Below are 18,103 nucleotides of genomic sequence, written 5' to 3'. Positions count from 1 at the left end.
GGAAATGACATCTATCTATCTATCTATCTATCTATCTATCTATCTATCTATCTATAACAGGGTGAGCTCCTGAGCCTCAGAGGAACTGAGACATCTATCTATCTATCTATCTATCTATCTATCTATCTATCTATCTATAACAGGGTGAACTCCTGAGCCTCAGTGGAACTGAGACATCTATCTATCTATCTATCTATCTATCTATCTATCTATCTATCTATCTATAACAGGGTGAACTCCTGAGCCTCAGAGGAACTGAGACATCTATCTATCTATCTATCTATCTATCTATCTATCTATCTATCTATCTATCTATCTATCTGTATATCACAGGGTGATCTCCTGGGCCTCAGAGGAACTGAGACAACCATCTATCTATCTATCTATCTATCTATCTATCTATCTATCCATCCATCCATCCATCCATCTATCTATCTATCTATCTATCTATAACAGGGTGATCTCCTGAGCCTCAGGGGAACTGACACATCTATCTGGCAGATGCCCTTATCCAGAGCGACTTACAGAAATGCTTTGAAGTCTCTATCAAAAACTACATTCTGATACTGGTTTGCTAGGTCACAGACTTAGAACACCATCAGTCCAAAACCTCTGTTGGGGAGGTAATACTCAGGCAATGCAATTTTTTTTTTCAAAGTGCTAGTTTAAGTACTTTAGGAAGTGGTAGGTCTTTAGATGTCGTTTGAAGACTGTCAGTGACTCTGCTGTTCGGACATCTAGGGGAAGTTCATTCCACCACCTAGGTGCCCAGACAGAGAAGAGTCTTGATGCAGGTCTTCCTTGTACCCTGAGACATGGTGGGATCAGTTGAGCAGTGCTAGAGGATCGGAGGGAGTGTGGTGCAGTGCGGGAAGTGATAAGTGCTTTGAGGTAAGTGGGTGCTGGTCCGTTTTTGGCTTTGTAGGCAAGCATCAGTGTTGCAGCAGCAAATCTGATGCAGCAGTTACAGGAAGCCAGTGGAGGGAGCATAGCAATGGGGTGGTGTGGGAAACTAAGAAAGGTTGTAGCTGTATTCTGGGTCAGTTGCAGAGGTCAAATGGCTCTCAGAGGCAGACCTGCCAGGAGCGAGTCGCAGTAGTCCAGTCTCGAAATGACTGAACATGCACCTGAGTGGCCTGTGTGGAAAGAAATGGACGAATCCTTCTAATGTTATAAAGGAGAAATTGACATGAACATGTCAGATTAGCAGTGTGAGAGGATTGCGTGCACTAACCAAAGGTGAGATCAGAGAGTTGTCCAGGGAGATCACAAGATCCTGACATGGAGATTAATCACCTGGGATGAACAGCAGTTCAGTGCTGCTGGGATTAAGTTTCAGCTGATGAGCTGCCATCGGTGATGAGATGTCTGCCAGACATGCTGAGATCTGAGCAGAAACATGAGTGTGTGAGGTGGGGAAGGAGAGGATGAGTTGAGTCTCATCCGCATAGCAGTGGTATGAAAACGCATGTGAGGATATGACCTCACAAAGAGATTAAGTATAGAGGGAGAACAGAAGAGGACCAAGTGCTGAGCCATGTGGGACACCAGTGGAGACTCTGCGGGGAGCAGATGTGGATTGTGCTTATCTTTGTGACTCTAATGCTAACTGCATTAAGTTTCATGAACTGGTGTCTTTATTACTTCCCCATCTTTATGTTGTCCTTTTAAACACACAGTAATTGCTGTTCAAAATGTAATAGTTTGGATCTAAAGAAATTAGATGTCCAGTTCTATCTCAAGGTGTTAGATTTCTTCTTTTGCTTAGTAAACACATACATTTCTACTTTTTGTGCGAGATATAGATATGAGAGATATATTCGCAAAATTCGCAAAAAAAAAATAAAAATGCTGCAACCCAAAACACACTGCATGTTTGATTCACTTCCTGCACTCGAGTCGATTCAGAGTTTCTTTCTCACTATACTCGCTTGGATTCGCTTGGAAACAGACCAGGCCACCTCAGGCCTGACTGTGATCGCTGTAATGTGACCTGCCTAAACAACTGCACCGGGCGAACGAACACACCAGCGTACGTGAAAGCATATCCCAAAACTTCAACTATATTGGGTCTGTAATTTACTACTAACTGCTTTCTAGGGGGAGTACGGTGGCTTAGTGGTTAGCAGGTTTGCCTCGCACCTCTGGGGTTGGGGGTTTGATTCCCAGATCTGCCTTGTGTGCACGTAGCTTGCATCTTCTCCCCGTGCTTTGGGGGTTTCCTCTGGGTACTCTGGTTTTCTCCCCCAGTCCAAAGACATGCATTGTAGGCTGACAGTGACATTTCCAAATTGTCTGTAGTGTGTGATTGTGCTCTGCAATGGGTTGGCGCTCCATCCAGAATGTCCCACACCTTGTGCCCCGAGTCCCCCTGGGATAGGCTCTTGTTTACCCCACGACCCTGTGTAGTACCCTAAGTAGTACAGAAAATCAATGGGAGGAATGGATGGATAATTCTAGCACTCCCAGCCACTCACTGTATGGATCTTTACTCCCTTGATCTAATAGATCCATATTTAATATATTTATTATAATTTATTATATCCAATAGGTCCATTTTTTTAAGTTAAAATATTTTACATACTGCACCTTTAAATATATATTTCTCTATCAAAAGTGCTACCACGCGATTTAATAACAGAGCAATCGAGACGTGTCCCTTCACAGCATCCGTATTTGTGCGTCTTTAGAAGTCTTCCGGGCGGAAACAGTTACTGAGAAGCTACACGCAGAAGAGGTCGCAGTAAACACACAGACACACACACACACATAGTGCATTAATGCACTGACTATATTTCTAAAGTTATTTAAAAGTGGAAGAAGAGGTTTCTCCACATGCTGCTGTGCCGTGTTTCCGCTTTAGCGAGGCGGGGACTGGGTGTGCGGGGAGTCGCCGCGCTCCGGCCCGCTCTCTCCTTCAGTTCCGCCGGGGACGCAGCGGCCGCTCCCAGGGCCGGAGCTCACACTAAGGGGGAGTACAGACACACCGTGCTGCTGCCCCGCACAGACTTCCCCATGAAGCTCAGCGGACACAAACTGCTGGATCTCGAGCTGCGGATACAGCGGGTACACACACACACACACACACACACACACACACAGTGGTCTTAACATTACAGTTACTGAGGCTTGATCTCAGTTTGGACACACACCCTATGCAGTGTATCTATAGAGTGACATCCGAACTAAATGCACAGAATAGGGTATACTAATCCCTGTATATATACATACACTATATGGCCAAAAGTATGTGGACACCTGACCATCACACCCATACTTAAGCCTTCCCTAAACTATTGCCACAAAGTCTGAAGCACACAATTGTATAGAATGTCTCTGTGTGCTGTAGCATTACAGTTTCCCTTCACTGGAACTAAGAGGCTCAAACCTGTTCCAGCATGACGATGCCCCTGTGCACAAAGCGAGCTCCATGAAGACATGGTGTGTGAAGGTTGGAGTGGAAGAACTCGAGTGTCCTGCACAGAGCCCTGACCTCAACCCCACTGAACACAGACTGAACCCCAGACCTCCTCACTCAACATCAGCACCTGACCTCACTAATGCTCTTGTAGCTGAATGAACACAAATCCCCACAGCCACGCTCCAATATCTAGTGGAAAGACTTCGCAGAACAGTGGAGCTTATTATAACAGCAAACACAGGGGAATAAATCTGGAATGAGATGTTCAACAAGCACATATGGGTGTGATGGACAGGTGTCTACAAACTTGACCATATAGTGTGTGTGTGTGTGTGTGTGTGTGTGTGTATATATATATAAATATATAAACCTGTACAACCGGATTAAAGGAAAACTTCATCTTGAAACGCATTGAACATATTTATTTTGAAATATTTGCGGTGTGTTTAGTGGTTCTGGTGCTAATTTGTTAGTTGCTGCTGCATTTTCATTATTTCTATAAACAGTCAGTAGTTGTGTAACGCTCTGACATCACGTTGCTTACCATTTTCCAGCGATGTCACAGCGTCATATTAACGAGAACTCCATAAAAGTAGTGACGTCAGAGCAGTCCCAGAATGCAGTGCAGCTATATACGACTCTGAGTTACAGCACAGACTCGGCTCGTCTGGTTAGGGATGTACGGGATGACGAGCGTGATGGTGTTGAGGTGGTATCAGTGTAAACGTTGAAGCTTTGGAGGATGATCTGTTTGAGCAGAGTGTACAGATGAGGAGGTGAGAGAGCTGGACAGACTGAAGCACTAAAGCGCCGCTGCATCGTTCTCTTTATGTAGAGATGAATCCCAGTGCACTACAATCAGCACGTCATTATGCGAAACCAAAGTGTCTGAATTCAGAACATCCTTATAAAATAAATCAGGGATGATGTCACAGATCACGTTGGATTAATGTGCAAGTCGTTCAGGATGGATTTTTTCCTTTAATGTGTTGTATGTGTTTTTGATTTGGTCATTTGTCATCCTGTTGTGCAGGAGTGTGGTTTTGATCAGCTGTACACGTGGCAGAGGGAGAGAAAAGCCAAGAAGGAGTTTTGCCTCCATGACGGCCCGCCCTACGCCAATGGAGACGCCCACGTTGGCCACGCCCTCAACAAGGTAACTGAGGCGTGATTCAGAACGTAGTCAGAAGGGTGCCAGTATTAAACTTTCAGACTTCAACTTGCAATCGTCTAACCTTTTATCGCTGATATTATTTCGAAAAATCACTGTTTATACGTGTATATACCAGTAAGTATAAATTAATTGATGTGTTAAGGCAGAAATATTGGCACAGTGTCAGCGCTATTTTATATTTTAGGCACTGCAGGTGAATGTGAAAGTAAAGGAATAAAAACAGATGTGTGTTGGCTTTCGTGATGTTTCCAAGCATCCATGAGCATTCTTGTGTTCTCTGCAGATCCTGAAAGATATCCATAATCGGTTTGAGATGCTGCGAGGGAAGAAAGTGAACTACGTACCTGGCTGGGACTGCCACGGTCTTCCCATCGAGCTCAAAGCCCTGGGAGAGCTCAACACCACACACCTGAGTCCCCTCCAGATCAGACAGAAAGGTCAGGGGTCAGGAGAGTTGTTTCATGTTACTGTAAAATGATTACAGTTCAGCACAACGCACAGCTTCCACTTCCTGTCCACTTCCTGTTTTCTCTCTGGCGTAACTCCTCTGATGTTCTCTCCATGCTGTGCAGCTCGGGAGTTTGCAGAATCTGCGATCACGAGTCAGCGTGCAGCGTTCCAGCGCTGGGGCATCATGGCCGACTGGGAGAACTGTTACTACACGTTTAACGGGCCGTACGAGGCGGCGCAGCTCCGCGTCTTCCAGGACATGCACAGCAAGGTGAAGCCTCCTTTTCCCATATCCTGAATCATATTTACATTTCTATCCATTTTTAACTGAATCAGTTATTACAAAGGAAGAGATTTTTCGTTTCACAATCGACACTCCGTCATTGTTTACTGATATAAATCCAGAACAGCGTTTTATTGGATGAAGGCAGTAGGAACCATAACACACAGTGGAGTGTAACTGAGTGAGCCTACGTTCACACCAGCGAGAGACAAAACAACACGCGACCGTTTATTTTCCATTTATTTCCATGATTTCAGCGACAGCTTGACATTTGATCTGAGATTTTCCCAATTCTATGCAAATTACTTACACCACTATAGAGTGACAAACCCAAAGAATTCCACAGACCATCCTGTGGTGTGTGTGTTCTGACCTTCCTTTACTTCCTCTTTAGTTACAGTATGACGGGCAAAAATGGAAGAAAAACTTTAAAACCATGGTTTTATCTTATCCTGTAATAGACAACCTCTTGTTAAACGTGTATAGTGAAGAAAAATAAAGCTTCTAATCTAATCTGAGAACGAGGCTAGTACGAAGCCGGGTACGTAACGTGTACGAATCATACGACCAATTTTCACCAATTTTCGTCGTGTCACCTGCTAGTGTGAATGTTTGGTTAGTGATATGAAGTGGGCGGGGCGACTGATTTTAAAAGCCGTAATTTCAGTGCATGAGTAAAGCTGAATATTCATGAATAAATGAAGTGAATAAACATTAGCACTTATTGTGAACTCTGTGTTGCTTCCAGGGTTTGATTTATCAGGACTATAAACCCGTCTTCTGGTCTCCGTCATCCAGGTGAGAGGAACTCTGAAATGCGTTAATGGATTATTAAGTGGGAACGTGTGTGTGCATGTGTTCTCTGGGTTGTGCCTTTGACTAATGTGTTTTCTCGTGTGTGTGTGTGTGTGTGTGTGTGTGTGTGTGTGTGTGCGTGTGTGCGTGTAGGACAGCGTTAGCAGAAGCAGAGCTGGAGTATAACTCCGAGCATGTGAGCACAGCAGTGTACGCTACGTTCCCTCTGAACACACTCCCGCCTAAACTAGCGGAGAGCCTCGGTATGCTAACCCCCTGAATCTCTCTCTTTCTCTCACACACACACACACACACACACACACACACACACACACACAGCATGCACATATGCTCAGACCTGAAAAATAAATTGGCTTTTTGATCTCCACAAGTGCACACATGTGAGCCGTGCTCATTTCCAGCCCTGATTTACTTTTAAAAAAAAAGTGAAAACTTGATTAAAAAGAGCAAATTGAAGTCAATGTAAACAAAATTATACTTTTATCTTTATTTTTAACTTAACTTAAAGTTCTCCTATTGATATATGTATTGTTTATGATTGTAGATTGTTTTATTCTTTAGTCTAATTTTGAATCTTTTATGTAAAGCACTTTGAGATTTTGGACTCAAAATGAAAGTGCTTTATACATAAAGATTATTATTATTATTATTATTATTATTCTTAGCATTAAAGCAGCTGTAGTGTGACTAAACCTGAAAGTCCCTTCATTAACAGTGATCACATACACAAATTATTACTTCCCAAGAGCAGGTATTGCATTTTTGTCTTTTTCCTCCAGATAAAGATTCACTAGGCTTTAACACATAGTGTGTATCTGTGTGTTGCAGGTGAGGTGGGTAAAGTGTGTGTGCTGGTGTGGACGACACAACCGTGGACAATTCCGGCTAACCAGGCAGTGTGCTTCATGCCCAAGGCACAGTGAGTCCACACACACACACACACACACACACACACACACACACACACACACCTCTGTCATCTGACCTGTCACTATACATTACACAGGTAAGCAGCTCATTCTGACTCTCTCCCTTGTGTGTGTGTGTGTGTGTGTGTGTGTGTGTGTGTGCATTCATTCACTCTACAGGTACTCTTTAGTGAAGCGCAGTGATAACGAGCAGCTCCTCCTGGTGGCCACTGAGCGCATTGCAAACCTCAGCACTATACTGAACACTGAACTTCAAAACCTGGCCACATTCACAGGTACACTTCCTAACCCCTAAACCCTACCTAGTGCACTACATGTCCAATTAGGTGCCGTTTCTGTTCACATTCTGACTTCTGCACTACTTTACAGTGCTCCATACATATGATAGTGCATCAGATAATGCCTCCTGTGACTGGCGTAGTGCGCTGTGCGTCCAGTAGGGAGCCATGTGACATTCAGCTCTCTACTTCTTCTTATTATACTAAATTAAATAATATTACTGATCCAGACACGTGCACGGTAAGTAACGTTACCGGAGGACGTCTGTAGTAATATCTGTAGACGGAACAGAGATGGGCGTGGCTTCATGATGTACGCATGCATATCACGCTAAAAAGTCCACGTGCACTACACACACCTCATTTTAATACACACTGATTGTTTTGTCCTTTATTATAAGTGCTTGTTGTAGGGGGTGTGGCTAAACAAAATCATTAGTAGGTCACATGACCAAAACAAGTCCGTAGTCTGTAGCTGTACTAGGAATATATATCTCTCTGACTCTGTGTCTATCTCTGTTTATATACTTCTCTCGCACTGTCTGTCTCTCTCTCTCTCCCCGTCTCTATGTATGTATGTCTCTCTCTCTCTCTCTCTCCCTCCGCCCCCGTCTCTATGTCTGTCTCTCTCTCTTGCTCTCTCTCTCTTCCCTGTCGCTCTCTCTATATTTCTCTCACACTGTCTGTCTCTCCCGATGTCTCTATATATTTCTCTTGCACTGTCTCTCTCTCCCCCTGTCTCTATGTCTCTGTCACTCTCTCCCCCGTCTCTATCTCTCTCTCTCTGTCTCTCACACTCTATGTCGCTATGTCTCGCTCTCTATATATTTCTCTCACGCTGTCTCTCTCTGTGGGTCTCTATGACCGTCTCTCTATATATTTGTCTTCTTCGCTCTCTCTCTCTCTGTCTATGTTTCTCACACTCTGTCTCTGTGTCTTTCTCTCTCTCCTCGTCCTCCTCCTCCTCCTCCTCCAGGCTCTGATCTGGAGGGTGGAGTCTGCCAACATCCCACAATTCCTGGAAAGGAGGTGCCCCTGTTACCGGCCAATCACGTGACCATGGCTAAAGGAACCGGATTGGTCCATACGGCTCCCGCTCACGGCATGGAGGACTACAGCGTGGCCACTCACTTTAACCTGCCTGTGGTGCGTCAATCAACCCAACAACAACCAATCAGAAATCAGACGATGGCACTCAGAGGCTCATTTCAGATCTGTGTCTTTATTAAGTGTAATTTGATAGCAAATAAATAACTAACCACCTAACTCACTAACGAACTAACTATCTACCGCTGTGTTTGTTTTTCTCTCTGTAGGAGTGCATGGTGGATGAGGAGGGCAGGTTTACAGAGGTGGCTGGTGCTGATCTACAGGGGCAGAGTGTGCTGGAGGAGGGAACCTCTACAGGTTAGAAAACACACAGAGGAGGAAAATAAATCCAAAGCATAGCTGAAATCAACCAAAACATTGTTTTAAAATAGATGATTTTTTTTCTCCATATATTGAGTAATAAATGACTTGAAATGGAGAGCTTATACTCAAAAAAAAAAAAAAAAAAAGCCAATACTTTTGCACACCAAAAAAAATAAAAACATATCCTATCAGTATGCAAATTGACAATGTCTCTAAAGCCTAGATTATACCTGCTTTTAAATATGCATACACACATATGCAAGATGGCTGCCGGATATATCCTGAGGTCGTTTGGTTGGAGGTAGTTTGGAACGTTGTAATTAACGCTGTGTCTTGATGTTGCAATACCAACATAAAAACAGCGGGGGCAGTATATCACCATGTGACACTGTGTCCGCTGCTGACTAAAAACTACCGCTGTGTCTTCTAGACCGTAACTGAGCATCAAACCTGTTTACTTCTTGTTAGTGTTTGAATATAAAAAAAACCTGTCACGTTGCCCTCAAACTTACTGAAAGCCGTTCAAGAACTTCTGGATTTTATTTTTAAATACTTTTAAATGTAACATCAGAGTTTTCGATTTTGAGACACAGCCCATGACAGCAATCACAATGACAACGGAAAAATCTTCCAGCTGTACGGAAGATCAAACTTTGCTCACGTTGATTCACACGAAATCATGTGTCAAGTGTAAACCAGGATTAAGCTCACATGCCCCACCCATTCCATTGGTAAACCACAGTGAAATCTGATTGGCTCTTATATTTTATGATGTAATAACACTTGCACGTCATGTCCTGTTCAACAGTAAATCTGAATTTTTCCCCCTTTCTTAAAAAAATGCTGCAAAACTACAGCGGTTATGATTTTCACTTTCGCATGCTCAAATTCAGTTCTGTGAATCGACTTAATAAAACGAATAACCAGGACACAGGACATGATGCAGCATAGACATGAACGTGATGTTAAATCGTGTGTGTGTGTGTGTGTGTGTGTGCGTTTCAGTGATCTCCATGCTGCGTGCTGCTGGAGCGTTGGTGAAGGAGGAGCAGTGTGTGCACAGTTACCCGTACGACTGGCGCAGTAAGAAGCCGGTGGTGATCCGAGCCAGCAAGCAGTGGTTCATAAACACAGCTAGCCTGAAAGACATGGCTAAGGTGAGCTAGCATGACAGCTATTGGTTCTAGGATGGAGTAGTACCATTTACATCACAGTGCTGTTGAATTCTGGATTGTGATTGGTCAGAAGGTGTTGATTCATTTTCTATAACAGCAGCTCTGACAGTAGTGCAGCTGCAGATCACAGGTTTATATTAAATGCGCTCGTTCTAATAAGTTATCGTTAACAGCTCATTCACAGAGACTTACACGGAGGACGCTGCACATAAACAGATTAAAAATTGTTGATATGGTGATGTTTTCTGTAAGGAGATGTTTATGTAACATTTATGGAAGGAGTCACCAGTGTTCACGCTTTGTAACAGTCAGAGGTAAAGCTGGAACTTTACGTTTTCCGACATCTTCAGGACAGAGGAGTTTACGCTGCTTTGTGGTTTCTCAGTAACAAGATAAGCTGAGGGGTTTGTGTCTTGTTAACTTAAAGAGAGAGAATAAAGAGACTCGGGTGAGCGAAAGACTGTTTATAGCTGCTATAACGTAAGTGAGAAAAGGACTTGTTTTGCAGACATACCACAACAATAAACATAACTATAAACAGATAGCGAGTATGATGTCATTCCTAAGTACATATGAAGCTATAATCAGTAGCGATTTGCTGTGTGTTTATAAGAGGAATAAAACACTTTTGGACATGCTGTTATAGAAAACTAGGAGATAAGAAACAGGAGAAGGGTCTGAAAATCTCACAAACAGTCTGAGACATTATTAAATCTGTGATATGTGAGTGTTATTGCATCATAAGCTGTCAGAGCCAATAAGCTCCAATATGCAAATACAGGCCAGGCATCATTGGCTTCTCAGTGCTTCTAATTTGCATACACACATAATGTAAGTCTCTCTCTGTTGTTTAATGCGTTCGTAAATAACACCACGTTAAGTTATTTATTATTCAATATTTAAAAAAAAAGTTTTTAATTGACTTTAACAACCAACTTACATTCTGATTTGAATCCTCATGGCTGTAGGAGGTGCTGCAGAAGGTGCGTGTGATGCCCGAGTCGGCCAGGGCGAGTCTCTTGGCGATGCTGGACAGACGGACGTACTGGTGTATCTCGCGTCAGAGGAGCTGGGGCGTCCCGATCCCCGTCTTCTACCACAAACAGACCGGGGAACCTCTCATCAACAAGTACACAGCTGCGTTTATTCACGTTAAACCAAAAATACACACCATGCTAGCACCATGCTAATTGTCATCTTTTACAAGAATAAACACAGCTAAACACTTACTTGTGTGATTGACAGGCACACGGTGGCTCATATAGCCAACGTGTTTGCAGAGAAAGGAAGTGACAGCTGGTGGGCGGAGCCTCTGGAAACACTACTTCCTCCTGATGTACTGAAGAAGGTAAACGATTCATGCAAACACAAGTGGTGTGTGTGTGTGTTAGTCAGGCAGCCAGCAGTGATTAGACTTGGGTTGGGTTTTTTCATTAAAGTAAAAAAATTTGTCAGTGGACTAAAAGGAATAAAAACATTAGTGTTGTGCTGCTATAGTAAAATAATCAATGTTCATCTGAGTTACTACACCAAAGCTGATTATTTTCCTATAAAAGCACATGAAGTGTGTTGTTCCTCTTAAACCAAAGTGATGTTTTTATTAATTAAACAATGACACGTTATACTTTTTATCTGTTTAACGAGTTCCTGTTGTCACTTGCGCTATAGCAGCTATAAACCATCGTTCCCTCACCAGCCTCTCTTCTCTCTCTCTCTCTCTCTCTCTCTCTCTCTCTCAGTCAATAAGAAAAACCCTCAGCCTGTTGTGTTACTGAGAAACCGCAAAGTGTTAACTCTTCCATCCTGAAAATGTCAGAAACCATGCAAATCGCTGACACTGGAGACTCCTTCCTTAAATGTTAAATAAATGTCTCCTTACCCTGGATAAAACTTCAACATATCCATGATTTTTAATCTGTTTATATGGAATATATTCCATACAAGTGAGCTGTTATTATAGAAACAATAACACATTAGAACGAGTGCATAAAATAAACCTGTGACTTGCAGCTGCACGACTGTCAGAGCTGCTGTTATAGAAAATTAATCAACAGTAACTCTGTGTGTGTGTGTGTGTGTTTTAGAGTAAAGCTGGAGCCGTGACGGAGTACGTGCGTGGTGAGGACGTGTTGGACATCTGGTTTGACAGTGGGACGTCCTGGGCTGCTGTGCTACAGCGTGAGTCTCCATTCTTGTGTGTGTGTGTGTGTGTGTGTGTGTGTGTGTGTCTTAAACCAGTTGTGCAGTAGTTTTATCTCTATGTGTGTGTCCTCAGCGGGTGAGGAAGACAGCGACAGAGCCAAAAGAGGCTGGTTAAGCATACAAGGTGGACAGAAAATAAATAAATAAAATCTTTCTGCTGAGCGATGTGTCAACTAACATGCAAAACTCACCTCGCACACACACACACACACACACACACACACAAGGATGCTGTGTGTCTTTCTGGGCGTTTCCTAAACACAGTATGAGCACTAACTAGATACCTTCTCGACCTCTGCATGCAGTTAATGGATACTGGATGCTGTTAAAGGTGTAATGATGAGAAATAAACACACTCGTTTTGCACAGCACGCTGCATTTTTCACCCAAAACACACCTGTATCTCGCAGGATTTAAGCACTCGCACGTCTTAGTAACACTTTTATGGCTTTGTGATGTAGATAATCACGTCTTTTGCACGCAGAATGATCTGATTACACTTTAAAAGGGACTTAAAAAAATAGGGAATGCTTTAAATTCTTTGAAATCTCTGTTTTAAGGATTGCTTGTGTGTTTCAGAGGCGGACCCGAGGGCAGACGTGTACGTAGAGGGGAAGGATCAGATCGGCGGCTGGTTCCAGTCGTCTCTGCTGACTAGCGTGGCTGTGCGCAACAAAGCACCTTATAAGTGAGTGTGTGTGTGAGAGAGAGAGAACTACAGATATTTATATATAATATAGATAATAGAAATCCTATAGAGAGATCTGTGTGTGTGTGTGTGTGTGTGTGTGTGTGAGTGAGAGAGAGAGAGAGAGAGAGATGGAGAACTACAGATATTTATATATAATATAGATAATAGAAATCCTATAGCGAGACCTGTGTGTGTGTGTGTGTGTGTGTGTGTGTGTGTGTGTGTGTGTTTTAGGGCGTTGGTGGTCCATGGATTTGTGATCAGTGAGAACGGAGAGAAAATGTCCAAGTCCCTGGGCAACGTTGTCGATCCCAATGTTGTCATTAATGGAGGAACGGTGAGCCACTGAACATGAACACACACGTTTATTCATCTGTCTCTCCTTCACTTCATCCTTCCATCCATCATTCTAACTGTACATTCAGTTATACATCCATCTGTCTGTGTCCATTCATAATTCATTCTGTCCATTCCACCTTTTGAGCCCCTTCACTTTTATCCATCTGTCCATTCACTAAGTCTGTCATCCATCCATTCCTTCAGTCATTCAGTCTATAATGCATCCATCCATTATTCATTCATCTTTTCATTCTATCCATACCTCTAATCATGCCACTATCCATCCACCAGTCCTTCAGTTTATGTATCCTTCATCCATTCCCATCAGTCAGTCTATGCATCCATCTATCCATCTATCCATCTATGCCACTATCCATCCACTATCCCTTCGGTTTTTGTATCCATTCATTTATCTGTCCATCCATCTTTTGGTATATGCCTCTATCCATCCACCAGTCCTTCAGTTTATATATCTATGCATCCATCCATCCATCCATCAGTCTATGCCTTTATCCATCCCTCCATTATTCAGTTTATGTATCCTCCATCCATCCATCCATCCATCCATCCATCCATCAGTCTATGCATTTATCCATCAATCAGTCCATGGGCTGTCCTGTCCTTGGGCTTATGCATCAATCATTCAGTGTTTGCATCTACCCATCCTTTAGTTCATCCATCCCTCCATCCATCCAGCAGCCAGTCTATGCATTAATTCATCTATCCTTCCATTTAATCATCTATCATTCACTCCTTCCATCCATTGGATCATTCAGTCCATCCATCCAGTAATCTCTCTCTCTCTGTCTCTCTCTGTCTCTCTCTGTCTCTCTCTGTCTCTCTCTGTCTCTCTCTGTCTCTCTCTGTCTCTCTCAGGATTCGGCCGTTTCTCCTCCGTACGGTGCAGATGTGTTGAGGTGGTGGGTCGCAGAATCCAACGTTTTCTCCGAGGTCCAGATTGGACCCAAAGCACTGAACGCAGCCAGGGAGAGCATCAACAAGGTCTCACACACACACACACACTCACACACACACACACACATTTAGCAAGATTAAAATGTAATGTAACTATCAGGATATAATGATTTTAGTCAGTACATGCCTAGTGTACACACACCTGTAATGACTGCTCATTAGTTCTCTCTCTCTCCACACTGTAGCTGAGGAACACTCTGAAGTTCTTGCTGGGGAACCTGCAGGGTTTTGACCCTCGCAGTCACACTGTGGACCCCAAAGACATGCACTACATCGACCAGTACTTACTGCACCTGCTCCGAGAGTACAGCATCAAGGTGTGTTAATAATAAATAATACAATCCTGTTGCTGTGGTGTTGATGTAGAACGTTTATACAGTACAGGCATGTTCAGCTATACAAGTGTTTAACGAGTGTGTGTGTGTGTGTGTGTGTGTAAGGTAACCGACGCCTACAGTGAGTTTGACTGCGGTCGAGTGATTCGCCTTCTGCAGGCCTTCATCACCAGAGACCTGAGCAGCTTCTACTTCAGCATCATCAAAGACAGGTGAGCAAATCCAGTGTGCTATGGCACTGTTGAATTCTGGATTGTGATTGGTCAGAAGGTGTTGATTAATTTTCTATAACGGCAGCTCTGACAGTAGTGCAGCTGCAGATCACAGGTTTATGTTAATGCGCTCGTTCTAACTATCGTTTCTATAGTAACAGCTCAATCACAGGGACTTGTACAGCAGACGCTCCACATAAACAGAATCACTGATATGGTAAATTTGTCTGCATTTATGGAAGGAGTCTCCAGTGTCAGCGCTTTGTAACAGTCAGATGCTGTAACTTTAAGTTTGCCAACATCTTCAGGACAGAGGAGTTTATGCTTTTTGTGGTTTCTCTAACACGACAAGTTGCGTTTTCTAAATTTAACTTCAAGAGAGAGAAAAAAGAGAGGCTAGTGAGGGAACGAGTGTTTATAGCTGTTATAACGTAAGTGAGAACAGGAACTAACTTGTTTCACAGATGTTCCACAACATTAAATGTAACTATAAATGGATAAAAAGTATGGCATGTACTTTAATAAATAAAAGAGTAATTGTTGGCAGTTTGCTGTGGTGTAAGGGGAATAAAACACTACAGGACATGATGTTATTCGAAAATAATCAGTGACAGTAACTCTGCTTCATCACACCACCTTGTTGATTGTTTTCCTATAATAGCATGACACAGAGTGCTTTATTCCTTAAAAAAGGCAGCCAAACTGCCACTGCTGGACCTTTAAACCTTTACCATTTTTGTTGTATACCAGCAGGTGTGTACCTCTAACTCCTCTCCTTCTCTCTCTCTCTCTCTCTCTCTCTCTCTCTCAGGCTGTACTGTGATGCGGAGAACTCATTGGGAAGGAGGTCGTGTCAGACGGTTCTTGAGGAGGTTTTAGATGGTGTGACGCGCTCCATCGCTCCTATCCTGCCTCATCTGGCTGAGGAGGTGTACCAGCATGCACCAGGGCACGACGGTATGCACGCATCTCGCACTGTAATCCAAAACTGTGTTCTTACTTGACATACTCACGAATCGAGCTTTCAGTGAAACCCTTTAGTGTTAATATTTCAATAAATTATACGGCACTTCAACAGTTATAAAAATTAATTTGTCTAAAATGGATTTGTCTGTTTTCATTAAAGTGATAAACTACTTAATATCAACTGAGTAAAATTACACACAAGCATATATGTAAGGAATAAAACACTGTTTTTATAGAACAGAACTTTTATAGAATAAAATAATCAGCGATGGAGTGGTGTGATGAAGTGGAGTTACTGTTACCACCACAAAGTTGATTATTTTCCTGTTACAACACAGTCTTGAAGTGTTTTATTCCTCTTACACCACAGCAGTTCAACAACGATTAGAGCTGTTTATTTATTAAAGAATACATGTCATTCTTTTTATCCATTTATAGTTACATTTAATGTTGTGGAACGACCCAAAGCAAGTTTCCTGCTCTTACTTACGTTATATAGCCGTTATAAACCGTCGTTCCCGCACTGAATCTTAAAGTTAATAAGAACTGGTCATGTTACTGAGAAACGTAACATGACAAAGCGTAAACTGTTCTGTCCTGAAGATGTTGGAAAACTTTGGCAGTTACAAAGCGCTGACACTGGAGACTCCTTCCATAAATGTCAAATCTCTCGTCATCTCTTCACAGAAAACTTCACTACACGTTTTTTAAATCTGCTTCCACCGTTCAAGTCTCTGTGTATGAGCTGTTACTATAGAAACCGTAATGTGTTAATGTGACTTTTAAGCGACTTTACCTGACTTTAACATGATGTTTCATTTTGCTCTGTAGAAGGCGAGACTCTGTTCCGGAGCGGCTGGATTAAAAGCAGCTCTGTGTGGCGGAAACCTGGATTGGAGGAGGCTGTTGAGGGGGCGTGTGCCATCAGAGACTCCTTCCTGTCCTCCATCCCAGGATGCAATGCAGCCGAGTACGACCTGACCATCGCCATCGAGCCTGGCCTCTTCTTTGAGCTCATGGAGGTAAAACCCAAGCTGAAGTCAGAGTGACTTCCTGTCTTTTGTATCTGCACTTCCTAAGACGCTTGTGTGATTTCTCAGTCCCTGCAGGAGGAACCGACCTCTACGTGTTCCCAGCTGACGGAGTTGATGATGGCGTCGCGCACCACGCTGACCAGCGCTCTGCCCCGAGACCTGCCTTCTGACGCCGTCATCAGCAACGGGACCTTCCTCATCAACCTGGAGGGTAAAGACGCCAACCGCTAATCCTCATTAAAGGCACGGTTCATTTGTAGCATCTCGTCACTTAGTGTGTAATGCTGTTTCCCCGTTTGTCCTGTAGGTGGCGTTATCCGTGAAGAGAGTGCGTATTCTGTAGCCGCGGTTCCCATCTCTCTGTCCCGCTGCCCTCGGTGTCGCCGCTACACCTCGGACAAGCCCGACTGCCTGTGCTCGCGGTGCCAAACTGTCATCGGGAACGCCCAATAAAACCTGCGATGGCTGCACTTTCCCGGCTCCGCCCTCTCTGCCCAATCTATACGAAGCTGCAGAACGCTCCTTACCCATAATTCCTGATGCTGAGCGGAACCTGAATGCAGTGTGTGTGTGTGTGTGTTTGAGTAATGCAGGCTTTGTGTCCAGCGACTGACACAGTATATGCAACAGATAGGTTAAAGAAGCGGTTTGTTATGTTAGCGCCCTCTTTACCCCTTTGAAGGAAATCACAAATGTAATGAAGTATCTAATTGCGAATCAGATCTGTTCTAAAGTGTCCTTGAAATTCTGCGTAACGCATCTATAAACTGTACAGACTGCACCTTTAATTAATAACGTTTAAAGAGTACGCATGAAATCCGGCATTACTCAAACTCACCCGTGGTTCTGATAAAATCTTCCCACTCAACTGGGATTTATTTTGGAGAGGAAAAAAAAAACAAAAAAAAAACAAGGGCACTAAGGATCAGTAAGGATCAGTTTTAGGCCTAATGTGTGTTTATTTATGTTTGTTTGTTAATGTATGTGTGTGTATGAGAGGCAGAAAGATAATGTAAGAGCTTGTAGTAAAAAATTAATGGGACATTTTTATTTTTATTTACATTATTATATCTAAATATGTGGCTTTAGGTGGGGGAGAAAGTGATAGAACACTCTATGAGCTGAGCTCTTCCACTGTTTACCTGTAAATGACAACCTCCTTTGTACTGAATGATTGCGTTTCCTTGTAAACAAATCGAATTAAATAAAAAGGCAAAAAGAAAGACATGTAAAAAGTGTGATATTTACCATGTAAGGAATCTAAGGTAAGGACTTACTTTATCTTTAAAAGTGCTTTCTTCAATTAGCATCCGTGAAGAAGATATAATATCACAGACCGTTAGCCACGCCCACTCGATTAAGCCTTAATGTTTTGCTTGTAGCACTGTTTTCAAACTTTAGAGACAAAAT

The 18,103-nt window shown here is 43.0% G+C and overlaps 1 protein-coding gene across 2 annotated transcripts; it reads left to right on the top strand.

The window, feature by feature from the left end:
• The first annotated feature begins 2,690 nt into the window (after window positions 1–2,690).
• On the top strand, window positions 2,691–17,916 carry iars2 (isoleucyl-tRNA synthetase 2, mitochondrial). Of its 2 annotated transcripts, XM_026911654.3 has the most exons (24): window positions 2,691–3,066; window positions 4,455–4,577; window positions 4,879–5,032; window positions 5,168–5,316; window positions 6,077–6,126; window positions 6,277–6,386; window positions 6,973–7,063; window positions 7,233–7,348; window positions 8,328–8,497; window positions 8,668–8,758; window positions 9,770–9,921; window positions 10,908–11,068; window positions 11,185–11,287; window positions 12,024–12,117; window positions 12,215–12,265; window positions 12,721–12,829; window positions 13,067–13,169; window positions 14,048–14,173; window positions 14,332–14,463; window positions 14,587–14,693; window positions 15,505–15,650; window positions 16,491–16,681; window positions 16,760–16,904; window positions 17,001–17,916. In XM_026911654.3, exons 1-24 carry the CDS (start codon window positions 2,836–2,838, stop codon window positions 17,144–17,146), a joined length of 3,051 nt encoding a protein of 1,016 aa, XP_026767455.3. In that variant the 5' UTR covers window positions 2,691–2,835; the 3' UTR covers window positions 17,147–17,916. The 2 variants fall into 2 exon arrangements, with proteins under 2 accessions (XP_026767455.3, XP_026767456.3); XM_026911655.3 differs by lacking the exon at window positions 12,215–12,265 and having other exon boundaries at window positions 2,692–3,066.
• The last annotated feature ends 187 nt before the right edge of the window (window positions 17,917–18,103 follow it).

This window comes from Pangasianodon hypophthalmus, chromosome 10 (assembly GCF_027358585.1).
Source record: "Pangasianodon hypophthalmus isolate fPanHyp1 chromosome 10, fPanHyp1.pri, whole genome shotgun sequence".
NCBI classification, from domain to species: domain Eukaryota; kingdom Metazoa; phylum Chordata; class Actinopteri; order Siluriformes; family Pangasiidae; genus Pangasianodon; species Pangasianodon hypophthalmus.
The sequence above is the reverse complement of the archived record's forward strand: the minus strand, read 5'-3'. Positions and strand labels throughout refer to the sequence as shown.

What these genes read in the sequence shown, in the direction of transcription:
- iars2 (XM_026911654.3), top strand. Translation starts at nt 2,836, where the DNA reads ATGCTGCTGTGCCGTGTTTCCGCTTTAGCGAGGCGGGGACTGGGTGTG. An exon ending in GCCTGAAAGACATGGCTAAG is followed by an intron (nt 9,922 to 10,907) that starts GTGAGCTAGCAT and finishes TCATGGCTGTAG; the next exon opens with GAGGTGCTGCAGAAGGTGCG. An exon ending in GCATGCACCAGGGCACGACG is followed by an intron (nt 15,651 to 16,490) that starts GTATGCACGCAT and finishes TTTGCTCTGTAG; the next exon opens with AAGGCGAGACTCTGTTCCGG.